Source organism: Odocoileus virginianus, chromosome 27, assembly GCF_023699985.2.
Source record: "Odocoileus virginianus isolate 20LAN1187 ecotype Illinois chromosome 27, Ovbor_1.2, whole genome shotgun sequence".
Lineage (NCBI taxonomy): Eukaryota > Metazoa > Chordata > Mammalia > Artiodactyla > Cervidae > Odocoileus > Odocoileus virginianus.
This window is the reverse complement of record NC_069700.1, coordinates 18,175,373-18,195,765: the sequence shown is the minus strand read 5'-3', so window position 1 is coordinate 18,195,765 and position 20,393 is coordinate 18,175,373. Positions and strand designations below refer to the sequence as shown.

The window sequence follows — 20,393 nt, the reverse complement described above, 5'->3', positions numbered from 1 at the left end:
CACCTGCAATGTAGGAGACCTAGGTTCAATCCCTGTGTTGGGAAGGTCCACTGAAGAAGGGAAAGGCTACCTACTCCAGTATTCTGGCCTAGAGAATTCCATGGCCACAGTCCATGGGGTCACAAAGAGCTGGACATGACTGAGTGATTTTCAATTCACTTCACTTCACTATTTGAAAATCTCTTTTGAATAGCTCTTCCTTCATGTGTTGTCCTATTTGTTGTGGCGACTGTCTATCACAACAGTAGGTTTCCTCAGATGTAGTCTGATGTATGTCTGTGAGCTCACTGGTTATCATCTGTTTGAGTTTCTCATAAATCTTTGTTGTATAATAACCCTACCACTGCACAGACTTTATAGGCCAGTTTTTATAACAGTTTATACATGCATAGTTTCTTCCCTACATGAGGGATTCAAATGTGGGCTCTATACCTGAACTCAGCTTACAGTAAGGTTCTACCATTGCTGATGACTCCATTTCCAGCCATGGCCTGGTGCAAACAGGTCACTTCCTGGCATACACCACCTAACCAACAGGTGAGAATTAATGGTGCCCTTTCCACAGATTGAGCTTTTGTGAGTCTTAGATATACAAGAAGACTAGTCCCAGGCTCTTATAATGCATAAGACATATGGCCTTCATTTTTGTTTCTGATCAGCTGTTGACATCCCAGCCGCCTGTTAAGATACATGAGTGATGAAACTTCCCATTCACTATCCCAAGTATGAATGACCTCTTGATATATTATTCTAGGAGAATTTTTTTCCTAGTTTTCAAACTCAGCTCTACATTTTAAATTTTTAAGAAATATTATGTCCAACTTTTCCAAGTGGTTAGAAACAAGGGTAAAATATCCATCCTGACAGTGAGCCTTGACATTTTATCTTCTAACATTCAGGTACATCCTGTTTTTTCTTGTTATTCAGCATTCCCATAGGACACAAATGATTTTGAAATGGAAACCTTTTGTTGAAGCAGTTATATAGTAACAATTTGGTGCAACAAAGGATCTTTCAAAGGAGAAAATAAGACAAAGAAAATTAAGGAGAGGGAAAAGGAAGAAGAGGAGAGACAAGAAGGAACAGGGGAAAGGACAAAAGAAGCAGGATCAGAAATGAAAGAAGACATGGAGGCAGGAAAATTTCCATGGTCTGAGAAACTATTAATCCCTGAAACAGTGTTATTCTTTTAAGAAAAGAAATTAAATGATGGATTGCATAGATCTTGCAATCCTGCCCTATCTTAAGACTATTACTGATAGAATAAATAAAATCTGAAGTTCATACCCAAAAAGCAATCCACAGATGGATATCCATCTTCCCACCAGACTGCACTGCAACTGATAATAGAAGAGGGAATGTGACCTCTTTCCGTAACCTCTTCCTAATATAGTAGCTATAGAAGCGACTTAGCAGCAGCAGCAGCAGCAACAGCAGAATTTTAAGTTCTCCCTTAGACACACAGATCTTCTTCTTTTTCTGTTTTCTTTTAGCACTGTCTCAATCAAATATTGGTACGTTCCTTTCAGTTTAGTAGCTCAGTCATGTCCGACTCTTTGCGACCCCATGGATTGCAGTACGCCAGGCTTCTCTGTCCATCACCAAATCCTGGAGCTTACTCAAACTCATGTCCATTGAGTTGGTGATACCATCCAACCATCTCATCTTCTGTTGTCCCCTTCTCCTCCCGTCTTTAATCTTTCCCAACATCAGGGTCTTTTCCGATGAGTAAGTTCTTTACATCAGGTGGCCAAAGTATTGGAGTTTCACCTTCAGCATCAGCCCTTCTAATGAATATTCAGGACTGTTTTCCTTTAGGATTGACTGTTTGGATCTCCTAGCAGTCCAAAGGACTCTCAGGAGTCTTCTCCAACACCACAGTTCAAAAGCATCAATTCTTCAGTGCTCAACTTTCTTTATAGTCCAACTCTCACATCCATACATGACTACTGGAAAAACCAGAGCTTTGACTAGATGAAACTTTGTTGGCAAAGTAATGTCTTTGCTTTTTAATATGTTGTCTAGGTTGGTCATAGCTTTTCTTCCAAGGAGCAAGCGTCTTTTAATTTCATGGCTGCAGTCACAAATTGCAGTGATTTTGGAGCCCCCCTAAAAAAAAGTCTGTCACTGTTTCCACAGTTTCCCCATCTATTTGCAATGAAGTGATGAGATAGGATGCCATGATCTTAGTTTTCTGAATGTTGAGTTTTAAGTCAACCTTTTCACTCTCCTCTTTCACTTGCATCAAGAGGCTCTTTAGTCCTTCTTCACTTTCTGCCATAAGGGTGGTGTCATCTGCATATCTGAGGTTATTGATATTTCTCCCGGAAATCTTGATTCCAGCTTGTGCTTCATCCAGCCTGGCATTTTGCATGATGTACTCTGCATTTAAGTTAAATAAGCAGTTTACATCTTCTTTACATCTACCATTTACATTTACCAGGTACTTTACATCTTCTTAACAACCCTATGAAGTAGACATTATTTCAAATGCTCTATTTTAAATGAACAAATTTAGGTGCAAAAGAGTTAAGCAGTGTGTGCAGGGTCACACAGCTAGCAAGTAAAAGAATGAGGATGTAAATTCAAGCATTCTAGCACCTGATCCCCCACAGTACCTAAAGAGAACTAATTAGGGTCCCATTTTAGAGAGTCTCATGAGAATTATGTGCTTTTTAAATCAATTAATTCAGACTTTTGTAGGTTTTTATTATTCCTCAGTGTAATTCCAGGAATCTTATTTAAGTCTTCTTTCTATTTCTAAATTCAGGAAAGAGAAATGAGAGCAACTGAGTAAAAACAAAGGAGAACATAGGGCAACTAAAGAAAGCTTAGCTAAGGCTAAGGTTTTCCAAGCTCCCTGAAGAGTTTCAACTTTTACAAAGGCTGAGAAGAAAGAGTAAATGGCCTCCATGCTCATCACTTGTCTTAAATATTTCTCTGGGCTTCAGTCACAGCACCAAAGCACAGGATCTTTAAAAATCTGTGGCCAAATCTCACCACAGGTGGAACAGGGAATTGGGTGCTCCCTCAGGAGGGGAGGGTGAGAGTCTTTTTCTCATGCTTCTCTTCAAAAGGGAATTAACTCTGATATTTTAAAGGATTTGGCCTCAAGGATTTATCTGTGTGTCCGTTTAACAGAGATCAGGGATTGAGCATGTTCCCAGTTGTTTCTCCACCATGAAGAATGTCAGCCCTTTTGCTTCTCCATTATCATAGATTTTATCAGTTAATAATGAAAGGCCCAGGAATATAGGACTTCAGCCTGTGAATTCAGACTAAGTAAATCATTAAAAGTTGAGCCAAAAAGTTTTGCTAAACCCTATTTTTTTTGAAGATTCACTAAATAAGGTCCTGAAAGATAATGAAAATTATCAAATTTCATATAGCAATTTAAAATTTAACAAGGCAAGTAAGACAAATGCCCATCTTTTCTGCACTAAATATGGTGGGGATTCATTCTACCAAAGTTTGTATGTTACTATTACTGTCATAATTATTATCATTAATAATTATCACAAACTTTCTCTATAATTTATTTTATAAGAGTACTCCAAAGACCAATGGAAGAGAATAGAAAAAAAAAATGAGTTTACAAGTAGGAAAGAACTTACTTTTTAAAAGAATATTCCAGGAAGAATAGAAACAGGAGAAAACTGAGTGGGGTACAGAGGAAAGTGCACTAACTTAGAGTCAGAGGCACTGGAGGCTAAAACTGCCTATAATTTTTCAGATATTCAGGCACAGACCTTTGCCTCTCTCAGTCTTGGTTTTCTTTTTTATAAAAGTAACATGGCCTTTCTTTGGTTCTTGAAGCTATCACATTTTGGAGAGGATACTCTCCAAACTGAAAAGAGAAAAAGGGTAAGGAATGGAAAATAGGGGAAATAAAAGGTGCTGAATAGAATCATTATATTGGGAATATAGTAAGTTTGAATTCTCTCCCAAAAATTTCTACTCCTGGATAGTGTCCAAGAGGAAAGAAGATTCAAGACTTAAAGATTTGAGAGATGTGGTAACTTGTACCTACTGGAGAACAGAAGGTCTAATGTACAGTTTCTGGAAAGACTTGGGAAATAGGTGGATTATTTAAATAATTAACTCAAGACTGATTTGAATATTTTCTATTGTTCCTTAGTTTTACCTCAAGAATCTGTGAGTAAGTTTTCTTTTTCTTTCAAAATCTGATTTGTAAGAGCTCTATATAAAATGAGAGGAGATAAAATCATGTGAACTGAATTGCAGCCTAGAAAATTTAGTGAATCTGTGATTTTAAAATGTTGTTCTGGAGACTTCCCTGGTGATCCAGTGGTTAAGACTCTGCACTTTCACTGCAGGGGACACAGGTTTGATCCCTGGTCAGGGAATTAAGATCTTGCATGCCATACAGCACAGTAATCTGGTTTATAGGGCTCCTATACTAGGCAGAGCTAATCTCCCTGTCTTACCTGTTCCCTGCTTTGTCAGAGTGACCAGGATTGAGGCTCACAATTCTCCACCTTCTCTTTCATTAATTACCTTACCTATGTCATATAAAATGCCACCTGTAGATGTATTTTGTTTGAACAGCAAAGCATTATTTTAAGTTTTGTATTTTGTGTTTTTAAATAGGGTGTGCATTTTTCAAATGGCAAAAATCCCCACTAGCCCCATAACTAACATTCATAATTTCATGAGAACTGCTGGCTCCTAACAGCAACTAAGTTTCTGATACCCACAAAGATAACCAGTATTGTGATTTCTGTCCAGTATGGAAAATTTAGCACTTTCTAAGAGAACTAATCCTGACATTTTCATTAAGAAGAGTAACTATTCTCAAACCGCAATCTTAATTTAAAAAAAGTACATAGTAGTACTTAGGCAAGATACTCATGTCATCATTTTTTAGCTACTTCTCCACTCTGAAAGTCAGTAAGTGGTTATCTTTCACTGTCCTACTTATTATTTTCACCTAGACAAGGCCACAAAACTCTCAGTTTAAAATTTTCCTGTCCTCATTATTCTACAGTACTTTAGGTCAAGAATAGAAAATATATGATATGCATGCCACCACTGTTCACACTTTTGCCAGTGGCAGACTTCAATAATGTGTCATAGTTCTCTTTCCTGCTCATTCCTGCTCAGCCCATATGCAACCTAAAAATTCTCCTAATCTCCAGGGAGTTGCTACTTATAATTAGCATACAACTCAAATGTGTTTGTCATTCTTAACAATATATGTATTTTTAAACTACCTTTATTTGGTAGTGGGCATGACATGTTACTTCAATTTATACCATTTAGAAAACTGACATCTCTTTCCAAATGCTGAAGTAGATCTCATCATTTATGGAAAAAGCTATTATTTCCCACCTAACATAAAAAACAAACAAAAACAGAGTCATAAATATGCAAATGAAAACAAAGATTTACTATATAGCACTGAGGATTATAGCCATTATCTTGTAATAACTTTTAATGGAGCATAATATGTAAAACACTGAGTCACTATGCCATACACCTGAAACTAATGTATTTTAAATCAACTGTACTTCAATAAGTATAGTTGGGCTTCCTTGGTGGCTCAAAGGGTAAAGCATGTACCCGCAATGCGGGAGACCTGGGTTCAATCCCTGGGTCAGGAAGATCCCCTGGAGAAGGAAATGACAATCCACTCCAGTACTCCTGCCTGGAAAATTCCACAGACAGAGGAGCCTGGCATGATACAGTCAATGGGATCACAAAGAGTCGTACATGACTGAGCAACTTCACTTTATACTTCAATAAAAAAAGAAAAAGAAATTGTAAACTTTGCAACTCACAATATTTACTACTAAATATAATTGTTTAAATAAGACTTCAGCACTCAAACAGTGATAAACAAAGAGAAATAAAAATAAATAAAAAACAAAGAGCTGAATAGGTTAAAAAAAAAAAAAGGACAAGGTGAGGAAAGTAATAGGGAGCAAGAATATCAGTGAAAATCTCTAAAACAGGAAAGTTAAAAGACCAAAGTAGGTTCTAAGTCCAAGTCATAATTTTATATATATGCAAAACCTTGGGAATTCCATGAAAAAATTAACTCATTTCATTAAAAAAAAACTGGGTTCAGTAAAGAGACTTTTGGCATCTGAAAATAAGGTGGGTTTTTCAAGCCAGAAACAATAGTTAAGAGACTGCAAGGTAACTAAGGAAAACAAAGGATAGTGTTTTAAGAGTAAAATCACACAGATTAATAAATCAGAAAAACACACTGAAATGCTCATAATTATGTCCTGTCACCAACATTCAGAACTTTCTAAATGACAGTAAGAAATAAAAGAGAGAAGCAAGAAAGTAGAAGAAAAGTAAAATAAAGCAGAATACCTTAAATTCAGTGAAAACTTACTATTTTGCAGAAGAATTTCATTCCTTATAGTCACTGAATATTTCTTTCCATAACATTTCTATTAGAACTTTTCAGCTTTCCTATCCATTATTACGCTTGCTTTTTCACTGCAACATTGCAATGTAAGACAGGAGATATGATTTCCATTTTAAAGATTAGAAAATTTATGTTTCAAAGGTTTAGTGACTTACCCAGTCAAAGAGCTAGAAAGTAGCAAAGCCAGGACTCTCTAACATTGGATCTTTAACCTCAAGGGTATCTGTACCTCATACCCTCTGAAAGTCTAAATCTAAGTGGGATTATATGTGTCAATTTTCTTTCTCTTTTGGTCAAACAGCATTTATTTCTCAAAGTTATTGTCAATTTTCATCATAGGTGATACAAATGACTTAAAAGCAACTCCAGAACCTTTATGTAAGTTTCCCCTCAACTCAGTTGTTTCCATTTTTACAAAGTGCCTACTACTGTGGGACTGGGCTGGGTGGAGGGGGGAGTGCCTACTATTAGGGGGCTGCGGGGGAGGGAGTTGAGGAGGCACATAAAGATGGAAGAAAGAGAACAATTACTCATTATTTTATTGCTCTCCTTTACTGGTATGAGGAACTTGATGTTGATTTCAGGATCCCCCTAAGTAACTAATGATTTTCTTATTTTGCAAAGTGGAAATTCCGCTAATAAAAAAAAGTAATTAACCAAAAAGTAAAATAAAATCCCCAGTTCAATGGGGTTATTTGGCAAAAACAAACTTTCAGAAGGATCTGATAGCAAGACAACTACAAAAATTGAGAATACAAAAAATAATTGGAGAGAATATGATCTTATTGGATTCCTAAGGAAAAGGGTTGGGGGGAAATGCAGATTCACCTTCTCACTGCCCTCCATGTAAATCTGATATGTAGTAAATGCTTATTCTGAAGCTCTATGAAATGTACATTCTTCAGTCAAACTTATTTATGTTTACATTTTAGCTGGCACTGTAGGACCCATAAGTAAGTTCTTTTTCTGTATTTTAATCCTCCTGTGTTTTGCATTTCTTTACTGTTAGAATATGTAAGACACTCCTATCCCTTGATGTTTTTAACCCCTCCTGCACAACTTGTTAGTTCTTTTCTCTTTATTCTCTAGTATTATCTTAACAAGCTAGGTTCCTCCATGAGGAAGTACTGTCAGTTTTAATTATATAAAAATTCTGAGATTCGGTGGCAGAGGGAAGTGTTAGAAAAGTAGGAAGTTTCCTTTCTAGAAATCCCAGTAACACTCAGAGGATGAAGATAGTGAGTTCAAACTGGCTGACCTAGGATACCCAGGATATTGTTGACAGTTGTGTGGAATTTATATGCCCTGCTATTACCAAAGAGTAAATCTGGAAGAAGTGTCCAGATAGCATTTTAAATGATACAGCCAAACATTTCTGGTAGAAGCACTAGCAGAGAATAAACAGTGAGAGATGAGTGAGAGGCAGTTGATTTAGAAATGAAAAAAAAAAAAAAAAAAAAAACAGTAAAAGGTAAAAGGAGAAAGCAATGTACAAATGCTCTGAAATTTTACCAGTCCTTTAAGGCCTTGATGTATAAAGTGAGTCCAAGGACCTGTGTTGGCATCACCTTGGAGTTTATGAGAAATGCAGAGTCTCAGCCTAACACCCATTCTCAGAACTATTAAATCAGAATCTGCTTTTTAACAAGATCCCCAAGTGATTTGTGTGCACAGTAAAGTTTAGAACTATTGCTTTACAAAGTTTCAATCCTTTTGCATTTGGAAAGGAAATAAAAAGTTGAGTGTACTTGACCTAACTTTAACTAGTTCCTCCATCTCTAAAGATTCTCCACACAAAGAGTAGCCTTAAAGCCAATAATAAGAAAGATGAAACTCAGAGAGGTTTGATTAATTTCCTAACACATCTCTATCCATCATTCCTGAAGATGTTCAGAACTTGAGCACTTGGGCAGTGGCAACCCTGAAGGGAGGAGGAAGAAGAACAATTTGAGGAGTTAGGGCTCATGGCAAATCACATCCTGTGTCTACTCCTCCTGGAGTGTTTATGCACATGAAACATGATTAAGATAATCAAAATTCAAACTTCAAGCATAAATACTGGAGAGGTGCCACAGAAGTGCACCTAGGAGGTATAGAGGGGTACGTGTGTATGTGTATAAAGAAAGAGAAGGCTGTTATTGCTAAGCATGGGTATCTCATGCCTCAATCTCTTTAGCCCCAACTATACCTATGAATGTCTTGGGTCTATCTAGAAATCTCTATTCCCTCTTAGACACTAAGATATTGAAGATGAAGTTAATCTGTTGAATAAGGGAGCCGAGGTCACTTAAAAGAGACAGAAATTTCCACTTCCACCTTCAGAAGATGAGGCTATATTTTCTAGCTAGACAAGTTCAAATTAACCCAGCTGGAGTAAGGACAATGGCCTGTAATCTACAGAGCTACAAATAAGGCACCCACTGTGGAAGGAACACTGACCACTGCACCCTTGCAGCTCCAGCTGCCAGAGCCAGTAGTCCCCAGATCCTCCAAGATGGAGAATGAAGAATAAACTTCATTTACTTTTCCAGTGAAGTGGAAATTTTAGTCCTGGTATCTATACTTCTGATGTTTTCCCAGAAATAATTTCAATGAAAATTGCATTTTCCTACACCAAAGAACCATTCTAATTAGTTCTATCTTGTTTTTCTCATATTTTAGCTGGAACTATTGGCCCAATAAGTGAGTGCCTTTTCTGTTTCCTAATTCTGACACTCTTTGGTCTTCTGTGGGATAAGGGACCCTCTCTTCACCCTGTTTCCATTTCTACATCTCTAGGCTTTCCCAGTCATGCTTCTTGATTGCATTTGAATCTCCTGATGCCTAAGCTAACAGAAATAGATACCCTGAATTGTAACTGACTTTAAGACAAGGGAAAGCCAAATAATTTATATTTAAAATAATGACCAGAAAAAAATTCTCTGAGTTATGATAAAAAATAATCAAAACTGTTACTTATGGGCTTTTCCTAAACTGAGGGAAGAACTACAAGAAAAACAGGTAGTTCTAGGAGAAGGCAAAAGAATAAGCATGGTGAAGACAAAGGAAGAGATGGTGATTGAAAAAAAGATAAAGGAACTGCCATCTACCTATTCCTAAATAGTTAGAATCCTTTGAGACAGCTGAAAGGTAGAGAAAAGAGAAGAACAGAAGAGGGAGAGGGACGAGGGTGAAGGAGAAGAGAACGACCTTCAGACTAGGTTCTATACGTTCTTCACTTAAGATGAATGCTGAACGATTTGATCCAGTGGGTGGATTATGGGTCTTCCTAGGTTCTTAAAAATAATATTCGTGGCATGAGAATTCAGTTAATATCAAACCACACAATTTCCTTCCTTTTTGTATTTCAGTGCAATTCACAGCACCTATTCGTAAGTACTGAACTTGTTTATCTACTCTGGTTCCTTTGACGTCTGACCTACAGGTCTTTAGAACTGATCTGCCCTTTTTCTTGATACCATGCTTCTTGACTCCCCTAGTATTCCTATCACAGTTTCCTAAAAAGCTCTGAATGAAGTAGAGCTTCTATGGGCTAATGTAAGAAAGTAGAAAAGAAAAGGACCCTCTTAGAAGCAGTCTTAATGCTGTCAGCAAGGGAAGGTTCACTTTTCAAATAACAGTAAGTCCCTAAAGGAATGAGGAGAAAAAGAAAAAAATCTAAGAAAAAAAGAGGCACTACAAATTAGCAGGAATGAGTCTTTCCAAATCCTCAAAAGAGTTTCGATCATCACTGGAAAGGGAAGGCCTCCATTCCTGTAGGTCTCCTAGGCTGTGCAACAGGAAGCCTATCCAAGGACTGCCATACACACAACCTTTGATCTCCCTGGGGTTTTCATTATGACACTCCCTCTAGAGTAAGTGTTGGAGCATGGGTATCTCTTTCACAGTTGTGCAACATACTGATTTCTCTCTCTCTCTCTCTCTCTCTGTTTCTCAGCTGGAGCTACAGGACCTATCAGTAAGTTTGCTGTCTAATTCTTCACTGTAGAGCATTTTAATTGCCTTCAGTATATTAAGGATCCTCCCTTGGATTCCACGTTAGGACTTCAGGGGTTTGGGGGGTCCACATTTTCTTGACCTTTCAATTTTCTTCTACCAAGCATTTCTGCAAGTCATTAATGATTCTGTGAATGTACATTCCACTGCTAAATACAAGCTATAAAGTAAAAGACAAACACTTGTAGAAGGTTTCCAAAGACTTGTCAACATCATACAAAGGACTTTTAAGACCAGAATGAGATGATGTGAAATGAAACAAGGGAGAAGGTAAGATAACCAAGTTTAAATGGAGAAAAATTTTTCCAGTCCTCTACAGAGATTTTAATGGACCACCAGCGTAATCTCTCTTTACTACTTACCCTCTCAGTGGATCCATTAGATGAGGAGCTCTTATATGTAATAGATTTTCTCACCATTCCAGCAAGAAAGGCAACAGCCCCACTACCCAATTGCAGCTTTCCCCAAGTTTGGTTGTACAGAGTCTTACTAGGGGACACAAACCAGAACCTGAAAGCACTTCCTCAGTTTTTTCACTTCTTTTCTTCTTTTTTATTCTTTTATAGAGCTCTCTCAAAAGACCATTGGTAAGTTACCTAAGTCTCAAATTATAACACAGTTTAATCCTTTATAATGCTTAAAGCATCAGTCTATTTTTATTTCAATGATTCATGCCCACAGTCTCCAGGACCAAGTGTTTCCACTGCCTCACTATCCCACCCAGAATTCCTAAAGGCTGGATTCAACCAGGTTCTGCAATAAAAGATATTAACTATGAAGCTGAAAAACAAGTTTAAAAAAAGAAGTTCCCTAAGAATGGTCTTCTGTGAGCTGTTCCCACTTTAGTACATAATCTAGCTCTTTAAAACCAATATGTAATAAAAATTTAGAACATAGCTTCTAAACTTATTGCTTTCTGTGCATGTAATCTTTCATTATATAATCTTCATTTTGTTTAAAAAAAAAAAAAAGAAAATTTCAGATTCTTTTCATTTCTAACTACTCTGAAAAGTTCTCTCCAGGATAGGTAGGTTCTATTTCACCAACTTTTAGTAACTTGCCCTGTTGCATTTTTCCATAGAAACATTATAAGTAATGGTTAGGCTTCAAGATACAATTATCCATAATTATATGCTTATAAACAAGAGCAAACAGTCATAGCTTCACACACTGGATTATAGTATTCCTAGCAAAAACTGAAAATATTTTTAAATTATAAAATTAAAGAAATATGATTTTAGGTTCCTCTAGGCTCATTTAACAAAATGAATATGACTCTTGTATTTGTATCTAGTCACATTCTTTGAATGATTCTTATAATGCTTTATGACTTTTCTAAATCTCAAATCCATTATGTTGTTAGATTCAACGGTGGTGGGTAAGGCAGATATTATACCCATTCCTCTTCTGCTAGAGTAATCTTGACAATGGTCTGTGCAGATGTCTAAAGAGATCCCATAAGAAAATACCTAAACACATGGGCACTACACTCAAGGAAGCCCAAAGCCATGGCTTTCTAATAGGTATTTATAGTTCTCCCAGTTCAGATGTAGTTCACTGTTCAAGGCTCATCCTTGTGTAAAACTAATGTTGCCAAGTAACATGGCAGATTTACAGTCTTTATCAAGTCACCAAAGGATCAGAGCTAGAAAATCAACTGAAGGCTAAATTCTCATTAAAACTGAAGACTTTGTTGACTCTTTGTCCACAGACACTAAAACTAATCAAGGCAGTCTTTGACCATTTATCAGTTCCCAGTAAGCGGGAAGCTGTGAGAAGACAGGATTTTTCTCTCCCTACCCTAATACCTACTCCTAGAACATATTAGCTGGTCAGAAATACTTTAGTATAGGGTGGTCCCTTGAAAAAGCAATATCTTCTGTTACTGATAGGAAAGAAAAGTATAAACTTTCACATTACTTTACTGTCTCCTTGGTTGACAAGGATTCTAGGAAGCCCTTACCTCAGGCTGAAATAGTGCAGTATATTTGAATATCCCTTTTGTTCTATAGTTAACCAAACTCCTGGATGTTCTCATTACTGATACAACTTCCTCTCCCATACTCTACCTCTCCAAGTCTCATCCCTAAATAAAATTCATTAAAAGATGTATTCTTCATCCGAACACCCATACTCATTTGTCAATTTGGATTTCTTTTTAGTGCAAACTCCAGGACCTATTGGTAAGTTGCCCATATGTATGTGTATATATATATGTATTAATAAGATGCATATGTACATTAATAAGGTACATATGTTCCACTCTTACATATTACTCAAATTAATAATAGTGATAATTATAATAGTGATAATAGTGGTTTGTCAATAATTATTAGAAGACAATTCCAAAGAAAAGATGCAACAGAGAGAATCTGGGCAAGGATGTTGTAAGAAATGATGAAGAAGACAATAGAAAGATGGCTCAGAGAGGGATAAAAAATGATGTGAAGAAAAAAAATGAGGCAAATGGAGAGAAGAGAATATAATTAAGATTTTACCTTAAACATTTGGAAAGGCAACAATGAAGTGGTTATCTTGCCAACTAAAGCAGGGTTACAAATCTCCTAGAGGAAGATGCGATTCTTATGGAAAGGCTATAGTCCAGCAGCAGTGCAGTAAAAAGTATTTAATCTTGAAAATTGGGATTTAGTTATTCCAAGGAAACCATTTTCATTGCTCTCCTTTGGAAAACATCAATGGTACACATGTGTTTTTCATGTTTAACAAGTACAATAATTCATGTTTGTTTCTGTTTTTAGTACAATATACTGGACCCACTGGTAAGTCCCTTACCTATTTCTTTCCTCTGGTGTTCTACAATGTGTAAAGGGCCTGTTTCCTGTCTTAAATGTATCTATTGCCAGAAAGATAGTGGTTTTAGACATGTTTTCATGCTTCCCAGTTTCTACCTGCCTAGAATTTTCCAGGGCTATTTTTTATAGAAAAGGAATAAGAAAATTCCCTCAATAATGATCAGTAATGGCTTCTAAAATAATATAAAATTTTATAATATGACAGAAGAAGAATAATAAGGATGACTTTCCAGTTCTGAAGTGCTTTGTAGTTTATAAGGGCCTACTCAAAGATAATGGAGACAATGTAAAGACAATGAGAAAAGGCAGGCAATATTCGAAAATAAATGTAAAAGAGGGAAAAGACAATCAAATGTAAACAGACAGAGGTCTTACCAGGTTCCTTCTAGTTTCCAGGAATATTGCTCAGGATCTAGTCTACCCTGGGATCCCTCATCATTTCCTCCAAGACCTTGTTCTTTCTCAAGTCCCATCCTGCCCAATCACCCCAAACAACCCTCAACACACACACACACACACACACACACACACACACATACACACACGAGCTCAGGGAACAGGATATGACAGTAGTTGGGCTGCAATTACAGGAACTGACAGATTCATCAGGTACCTACAAACCACAAGTAGAAGAAAGTGGAAGGTTAAGTTTGTACTGCAGCTAGAAAGAGCAAAGCTGGTGTCAAAATCTGGAGTGTCAAAACCAATCCCATGTGATAGAAAAATTTTAGTATGGAAATTAAGTGATAGCATCCCATAGTTTAAGCCAAATAGGAAAAAATTATCATAAAGCAAGTTGGGTGTACTCAGACATTACTTCAACCAGCTGAGCTTCTACCACGTATCAGAAACTGATGCACCCTGGGGATAAAGTCATGAATAAGAGAGAGAAAGATGTGGTTGACCTCTGGTGCTGTGGAATTTATAGTCCTCCAGGATGTCTTGGAAAAAGGAACTCAAAATGTGGTGACTACAGTCAATCTCCCACACAATCATACTATGACTGCTGAAATGGATGCTACCTGCCCTAAATGCTTCTTGTTGTGAATGAATACCAGCCATCATTTACTGACTGTTCCCCTAAATCAAGGCTGCCTTTCTCAGTACTTTTTATTATCACCAAGACTTACAGTCTTGAAAGTTCTCATAATTCTTATAAGGGGGAAAAATCCTAAATCAGTTCACCTCAGAGGATCCCACTGTGGCTAAAGGAAGGGCTCCATTGGTCCAAGTCCCCTAATGGTCACGTGTGCCAGAAAATCTATATAGGTACATCAGTTCCCTTTCCCTTCTTTTTCTCCCTGCTTAATCCCTCTCCCTATGTGTAAACACTTTTAAATATATAGCAATGTTTAAATGAATTATATTGCTACATTCATCCCTTCCTAAGCTTTCCCCTAGATTACACATGATTTGGAGAATACACAAAACACATTGATTAATTTTTTAATTAACAAAAACAAGTGCTTCAAATTGGACTAGGAAAGAGAAGCATTTGGAAGAAGACTTTTCAAATCAATTAAAACGTTAGGAAGGAAAAAGACTAGTGAAGATAAGAATGGCAAAAGTACACAGGAGTGCAGAAGCACAAGTTTAAGTTTATGAACATCTGGAAGTGTTTCTTATATTTACAAGACCCAAAGGGGACAGAAAGGATGGCCACTTTTCTGCCCCAGGCAGGAGCTACAGACCTGAGGATACAAAGAACAGGGGTGGGTGCTTAAACCCAGGCCCTCAGCTAACAGGCAGGTTTCAGAACTCTCTGCAACCTCTCTGCAGTTACTCTTTTTAAGTCCATAATGTGAGAACCGAGTTCTCTTGGCTCTACAAACTAATTTCTCCTTTTTTTTCTTCCATTTTTCTACCAGCTGAAACTTCAGAAATGACCTGTAAGTTCCATGCCTGTTCTTATAGTTGCTTTCATCTTCCTACTGGGTCTGGGTATAGAAATTTACGTTTCCCAGTCCCTTGCTCTTTCCACTATCTAGCTGCACCTCACCCCAAGAATAAATGAATTGAGGGGACTACAATCCCACTTAATAACCCAAAATGTATAATGTAATAATATGCACATATATGTAACATATATTATGGGCTTCTCTGGTGGCTCAGACAGTGAGTAATCCACCTGCAATGCAGAAGACCCAGGTTCAATCCCAAGGTAAGGAAGATCCCCTAGACCAGGGATCATAACCCACTCCAGTATTCTTACCTGGAGAATTCCATGGACAAAGAAGCCTGGCAGGCTACGGTCCATGGGATCACAAACAGTCAGACATGACTGAGCAACTAACACATTAGTTCAGTTCAGTTCAGTCACTCAGTCGTGTCTGACTCCTCACAACCCCATGAATCACAGCACTCCAGGCCTCCCTGTCCATCGCCAACTCCTGGAGTTTACCCAAACTCACATCCATCGAGTCGGTGATGCCATTCAGCCATTTCATCCTCTGTCATCCCCTTCTCCTCCTGCCTCCAATCCTTCCCACCATCGGGGTCTTTTCCAATGAGTCAACCCTTCGCATGAGGTGGCCAAAGTATTGGAGTTTCAGCTTCAACATTAGTCCCTCCAGTGAACACCCAGGACTGATCTCCTTTAGGATGGACTGGTTGGATCTCCTTGCAGTCCAAGCGACTCTCAAGAGTCTTCTCCAACACCACAGTTCAAAAGCACAAATTCTTCTGCGCTCAGCTTTCTTTATAGTCCAACTCTCACATCCATACATGACTACTGGAAAAACCATAGCCTTGACTAGATGGACCTTTGTTGAAAAGTAATGTCTCTGCTTTTTAATATGCTATCTAGGTTGGTGATAACTTTCATTCCAAGGAGTAAGCGTCTTTTAATTTCATGGCTGCAGTCACCATCTGCACTGATTTTGGAGCCCAAAAAAAATAAAGTCTGACACTGTTTCCCCATCTATTTGCCATGAAGTGATGGGACCAGATGCCATAATCTTAGTTTTCTGAATGTTGAGCTTTAAGCCAACTTTTTCACTCTCCTCTTTCACTTTCATCAAGAGTCTTTTTAGTTCCTCTTCACTTTCTGCCATAAGAGTGGTGTTATCTGCATATCTGAGGTTATTGATATTTCTCCCGGCAATCTTGATTCCAGCTTGTGCTTTTTCCAGCCCAGCGTTTCCCATGATGTACTATAAGTTAAATAAGCAGGGTGACAATATGCAGCCTTGACGTACTCCTTTTCCTATTTGGAACCAGTCTGTTGTTCCATGCCCAGTTCTAACTGCTGCTTTCTGGCCTGCATATAGGTTTCTCAAGAGGAAGGTCAGGTGGTCTGGTATTCCCACCTCTTGAAGAATTTTCCACAGTTTATTGTGATCCACATAGTCAAAAGCTTTGGCATAGTCAATAAAGCAGAAATAGATGTTTTTCTGGAACTCTCTTGCTTTTTCGATGATCCAGCAGATGTTGGCAATTTGACCTCTGGTTCCTCTGTCTTTTCTAAATACAGCTTGAACATCTGGAAGTTCACGGTTCACGTATTGCTGAAGCCTCGCTTGGAGAATTTTGAGCATTACTTTACTAGTGTGTGAGATGAGTGCAATAGTGCGGTAGTTTGAGCATTCTTTGGCATTGCCTTTCTTTCAGATTGACATGAAAACTGACCTTTTCCAGTCCTGTGGCCACTGCTGAGTTTTCCAAATTTGTTGGCATACTGAGTGCAGCACTTTCACAGCATCAACTTTCAGGATTTGAAATAGCTCAACTGGAATTCCATCACCTCCACTAGCTTTCTTCATAGTGATGCTTTCTAAGGCCCACTTGACTTCACATTCCAGGATGTCTGGCTCTAGGTGAGTGATCACACCATCGTGATCACCTGGGTCATGAAAATCTTTTTTGTACAGTTCTTCTGTGTATTCTTGCCACCTCTTCTTAATATCTTCTGCTTCTGTTAGGTCCATACCATTTCTGTCCTTTATTGAGCCCATTGTTGCATGAAATGTTCCCTTGGTATCTCTAATTTTCTTGAAGAGATCTCTAGTCTTTCCCATTCTGTTGTTTTCCTCTATTTCTTTGCACTGATCACTGAGGAAGGCTTTCTTATCTCTCCTTGCTATTCTTTGGAACTTTGAATTCAAATGGGAATATCTTTCCTTTTCTCCTTTGCTTTTCACTTCCCTTCACAGCTATTTGTAAGGCCTCCTCAGACAGCCATTTTGGTTTTTTTGCATTTTTAACACATACACACATACATACACACATACATTATATACAAATATATACATATATAAGGTGTGTGTATATATATATATATATATATATATATTATATTTTAAAACAGAGGAAACTATCTGAAGTTTACTGTGACTTGTCAGTAAGAGAGGGAGTATATTTACATGAGTGAAGGAGACCTTGAGAAGGCTGCAGAAAAAGGGAGGAAAAATAATAAAGGCAATACAGTTTAAATTACCGACACCACTGTAAGATTTTAAGTAGTTGACCAGCCACTGCAAAAAGGGAAGAGATAAGTCATCTCCCTTTCCCGTAGCCTCCCAGACTGAGCAGAAGGCAGAATCCTACAATTCAACCTACAAGGTATGATGGCAATTGTATTCCCCACCACAGTGTGTTACAACACCTACAAGGATTTGATTCTATCTCCACAGATATTTCTGATACTCTCTCTCAGAATAGTAAGAGGAAAACTAGTTCTTATTTCATCAGCCTTTACACATTGATTTCTCTCTTTGCTTTTCAGCTTCAAGATCATCCTGTAAGTTTGAATATCGCCCTTTCCGAAGGAACTCAGTTGTCTCCAGCAGTATCTAACAGATCTACCTGAACCAAAATTTATCCATCCCTATTGGGATTGCAATAACTTAAAGCTCCCACTTCCTTGACCTTTTATTCTTCCATTATTCAGAATTCCACTAAGTTATTAACAAGTTTCCAGAATGTTCACTGAGTCATATAAAAATAAAGAACAGAAAAAAAATTTATCCATGGTTCTAAAGATTGTTAGACTTTCCATGCAGAAGAGAAAAATGAGTGAGAGAAAAAGATACAGATAATATTTCTATTTTCCTGCTAGGTCATTTATATCAGCAATTAGTAAATTGTTTATTTTTCTGCTGTGCACTTATCAAGGTCCAGAAATGTCTACTGGAACTTGAGTTCTGGTATAGGAATTTGAAACTCTTATTTTATTTTCCCTTTTGCTTCTCCATTAACCAGTATTCCATCAACTGATTATAATTTTTCTGGAAAGTTCAAATGTACGATCAGAAAAATTTTTTCTGTCTCTGACAGAAAAAATGAACAGAGAGTAGACAAGAAATGAGTAATAAAAAAATATCTCTGCTTGTTTTCAGCGGGATCAACTCCTCATGCAGTCAGTAAGTCTGTTTGATTGTTGCCCCAGAGTTTAACTGATTTTTAATGGGGTCCAAAAGTCTTTACCTGGCCATACTGAAATACAAAGGGCTTGAGGTACATCTTGTTCTCTTGCAACCTGGCTATCAAAATGCCTCTGGGTTATTTTGACCAGGAAAGGTCTGACACTACTAATTTACGTAAAAATGAAGAGGGGAGAAAAAAGTTTTGCTTAGTTATAAAGAATAAACAAAAGACTACCTACAGACAATGAAAACATGACGGGAGAGAAAGGAGGGGATAAGAAGTTTCTAAGACAGTTTTCATTTGGACCTCCTGCCCTACTTAGTCTGTTTTTCCAAATTTGAATTCCAAGATACTTGAGGAAACTTCCCTGACCATATAGGCATTTCAAAGATTAGAAGTAGCTGTTTCCTTCATGTCTCACATTCAGATTTTCAATAAGTCTATCAGCTTTTCAATAACTCTGTGGGGGGAAAAAAAAAACTCCACTGATTCATGTAAAAAATAAAGAGCAGAGAGGAAAGCTTCCCAGCAGTTGAAAATGATATGCTACAAGGGACTTCACAAAATGAAAAACATATTGAATGGGGAAAAAGTAGGGGGCACGATAAAAATGTTCTCGGTTGTGTTTTCTAGATGGACCAGCTCCACAAGCCCTCAGTAAGTCACTCGATGTTTCTTCCACTGAGGGGTCCTATTTCTCCTCTCCCCAGTTATGCTGGAATTTCTGGGCATAGGGTACATGCTGCTTTAACTAACCGCTTACCCTCTCATGGTCAAAATTCCATTGTTATAAATGATTTTTAGAAAAGTCCAAATCCTGCTGACTTATGTTAAAAGCAAATAAAGACCAAAGGTAACATTTTTTCCTACTATTATAATGACCTATCAAGAAGGAACTCTCTTTAAAAAAGCAGACAGAAATACAGTGGGAGAGAAAAGAGTTGTGATGATATTTTTCTGTCTTTCAGCTTGTCCACCTTCAATGCTCAGGGGTAAGTTTCATCCGTTTTTCCACTATTTCCTTGTTCTCTATAAGGCCTAGGGACCAGACCCTGTCCTCCTCATTTCTAACTCTGTGTAGAAACCTGAGACTCATAGCTCTCAATTCCCTCTGCCTTCTGCTCATCCAACTTCTTTCTCTGAGAAGTCAACTTATATTTACTTAATTGCAAACATGTATTTACCTTGCATCTCCTATGTGATCAGAACTATATAAGTGCTTTAATTATTAATACTTTACACTATTTAATTCTTAGAGTAACTCCACTGACCTCTCTGTAAAGACTAAGAAACTGAGGCCGCAATCTGGCCCAAGAATACATAGTCATAGAACCACAATTTAAACAAAGAGCTATGGGACAAATAAGCTTCTCCCCTACTCAAATATAATTCCTTAAAAAGAGAGTTGTTTTTTTCAAGCAAATATCCACTGATATCTAACTTGTTTTTTAGGTCTGCCCCTGGCACCCATAAGTAAGTGTAACATCTCTTTTTCTACTTTGGTTCTGTTTGGTCTTCAAAGTCTGAGGGACTTTTTTCTGTTATAGTGATTTGATTTTCTCATTGCTCTCTTATTTTCTTATTAGTCAGCTTCCCCTACATTATTTTATGGGCATTACTATTAAGGGCTTCCCTGGTGGCTCAGTCAATAAAGAGTCTGCCTTCAATGTGAGAAACCTGATCCCTGGGTCAGGAAGATCCCGTGGAGAAGGAAATGGCAACCCACTCCAGTATTCTAGCCTGGAGAATCCCATGGAGAGAGGAGCCTGTTGGGCTACTGTCCATGGGGTTACAAAGAGTCAGACATGACCAACTGA

The 20,393-nt window shown here is 37.7% G+C and overlaps 1 protein-coding gene across 7 annotated transcripts in view; it reads left to right on the top strand.

Annotated features, from left to right (window-relative positions):
* TSBP1 (testis expressed basic protein 1) overlaps window positions 1–20,393 on the top strand; it is a 61,408-nt gene that overhangs the window by 9,081 nt on the left and 31,934 nt on the right. For 5 of the 7 annotated variants that reach the window (XM_070456285.1, XM_070456287.1, XM_070456290.1 and 2 more), the window contains 15 exons: window positions 4,139–4,159; window positions 6,743–6,781; window positions 7,336–7,356; window positions 9,065–9,085; window positions 9,754–9,774; window positions 10,341–10,361; window positions 10,966–10,986; window positions 12,562–12,582; window positions 13,159–13,179; window positions 15,081–15,101; window positions 17,936–17,950; window positions 18,549–18,572; window positions 19,210–19,233; window positions 19,545–19,568; window positions 20,029–20,049. In XM_070456285.1, coding sequence (XP_070312386.1) covers window positions 4,139–4,159; window positions 6,743–6,781; window positions 7,336–7,356; window positions 9,065–9,085; window positions 9,754–9,774; window positions 10,341–10,361; window positions 10,966–10,986; window positions 12,562–12,582; window positions 13,159–13,179; window positions 15,081–15,101; window positions 17,936–17,950; window positions 18,549–18,572; window positions 19,210–19,233; window positions 19,545–19,568; window positions 20,029–20,049 — 336 coding nt within the window. The remainder of the gene's footprint in view (window positions 1–4,138; window positions 4,160–6,742; window positions 6,782–7,335; window positions 7,357–9,064; window positions 9,086–9,753; window positions 9,775–10,340; window positions 10,362–10,965; window positions 10,987–12,561; window positions 12,583–13,158; window positions 13,180–15,080; window positions 15,102–17,935; window positions 17,951–18,548; window positions 18,573–19,209; window positions 19,234–19,544; window positions 19,569–20,028; window positions 20,050–20,393) is intronic. The other 2 variants (XM_070456288.1, XM_070456289.1) reach the window with 2 other exon arrangements.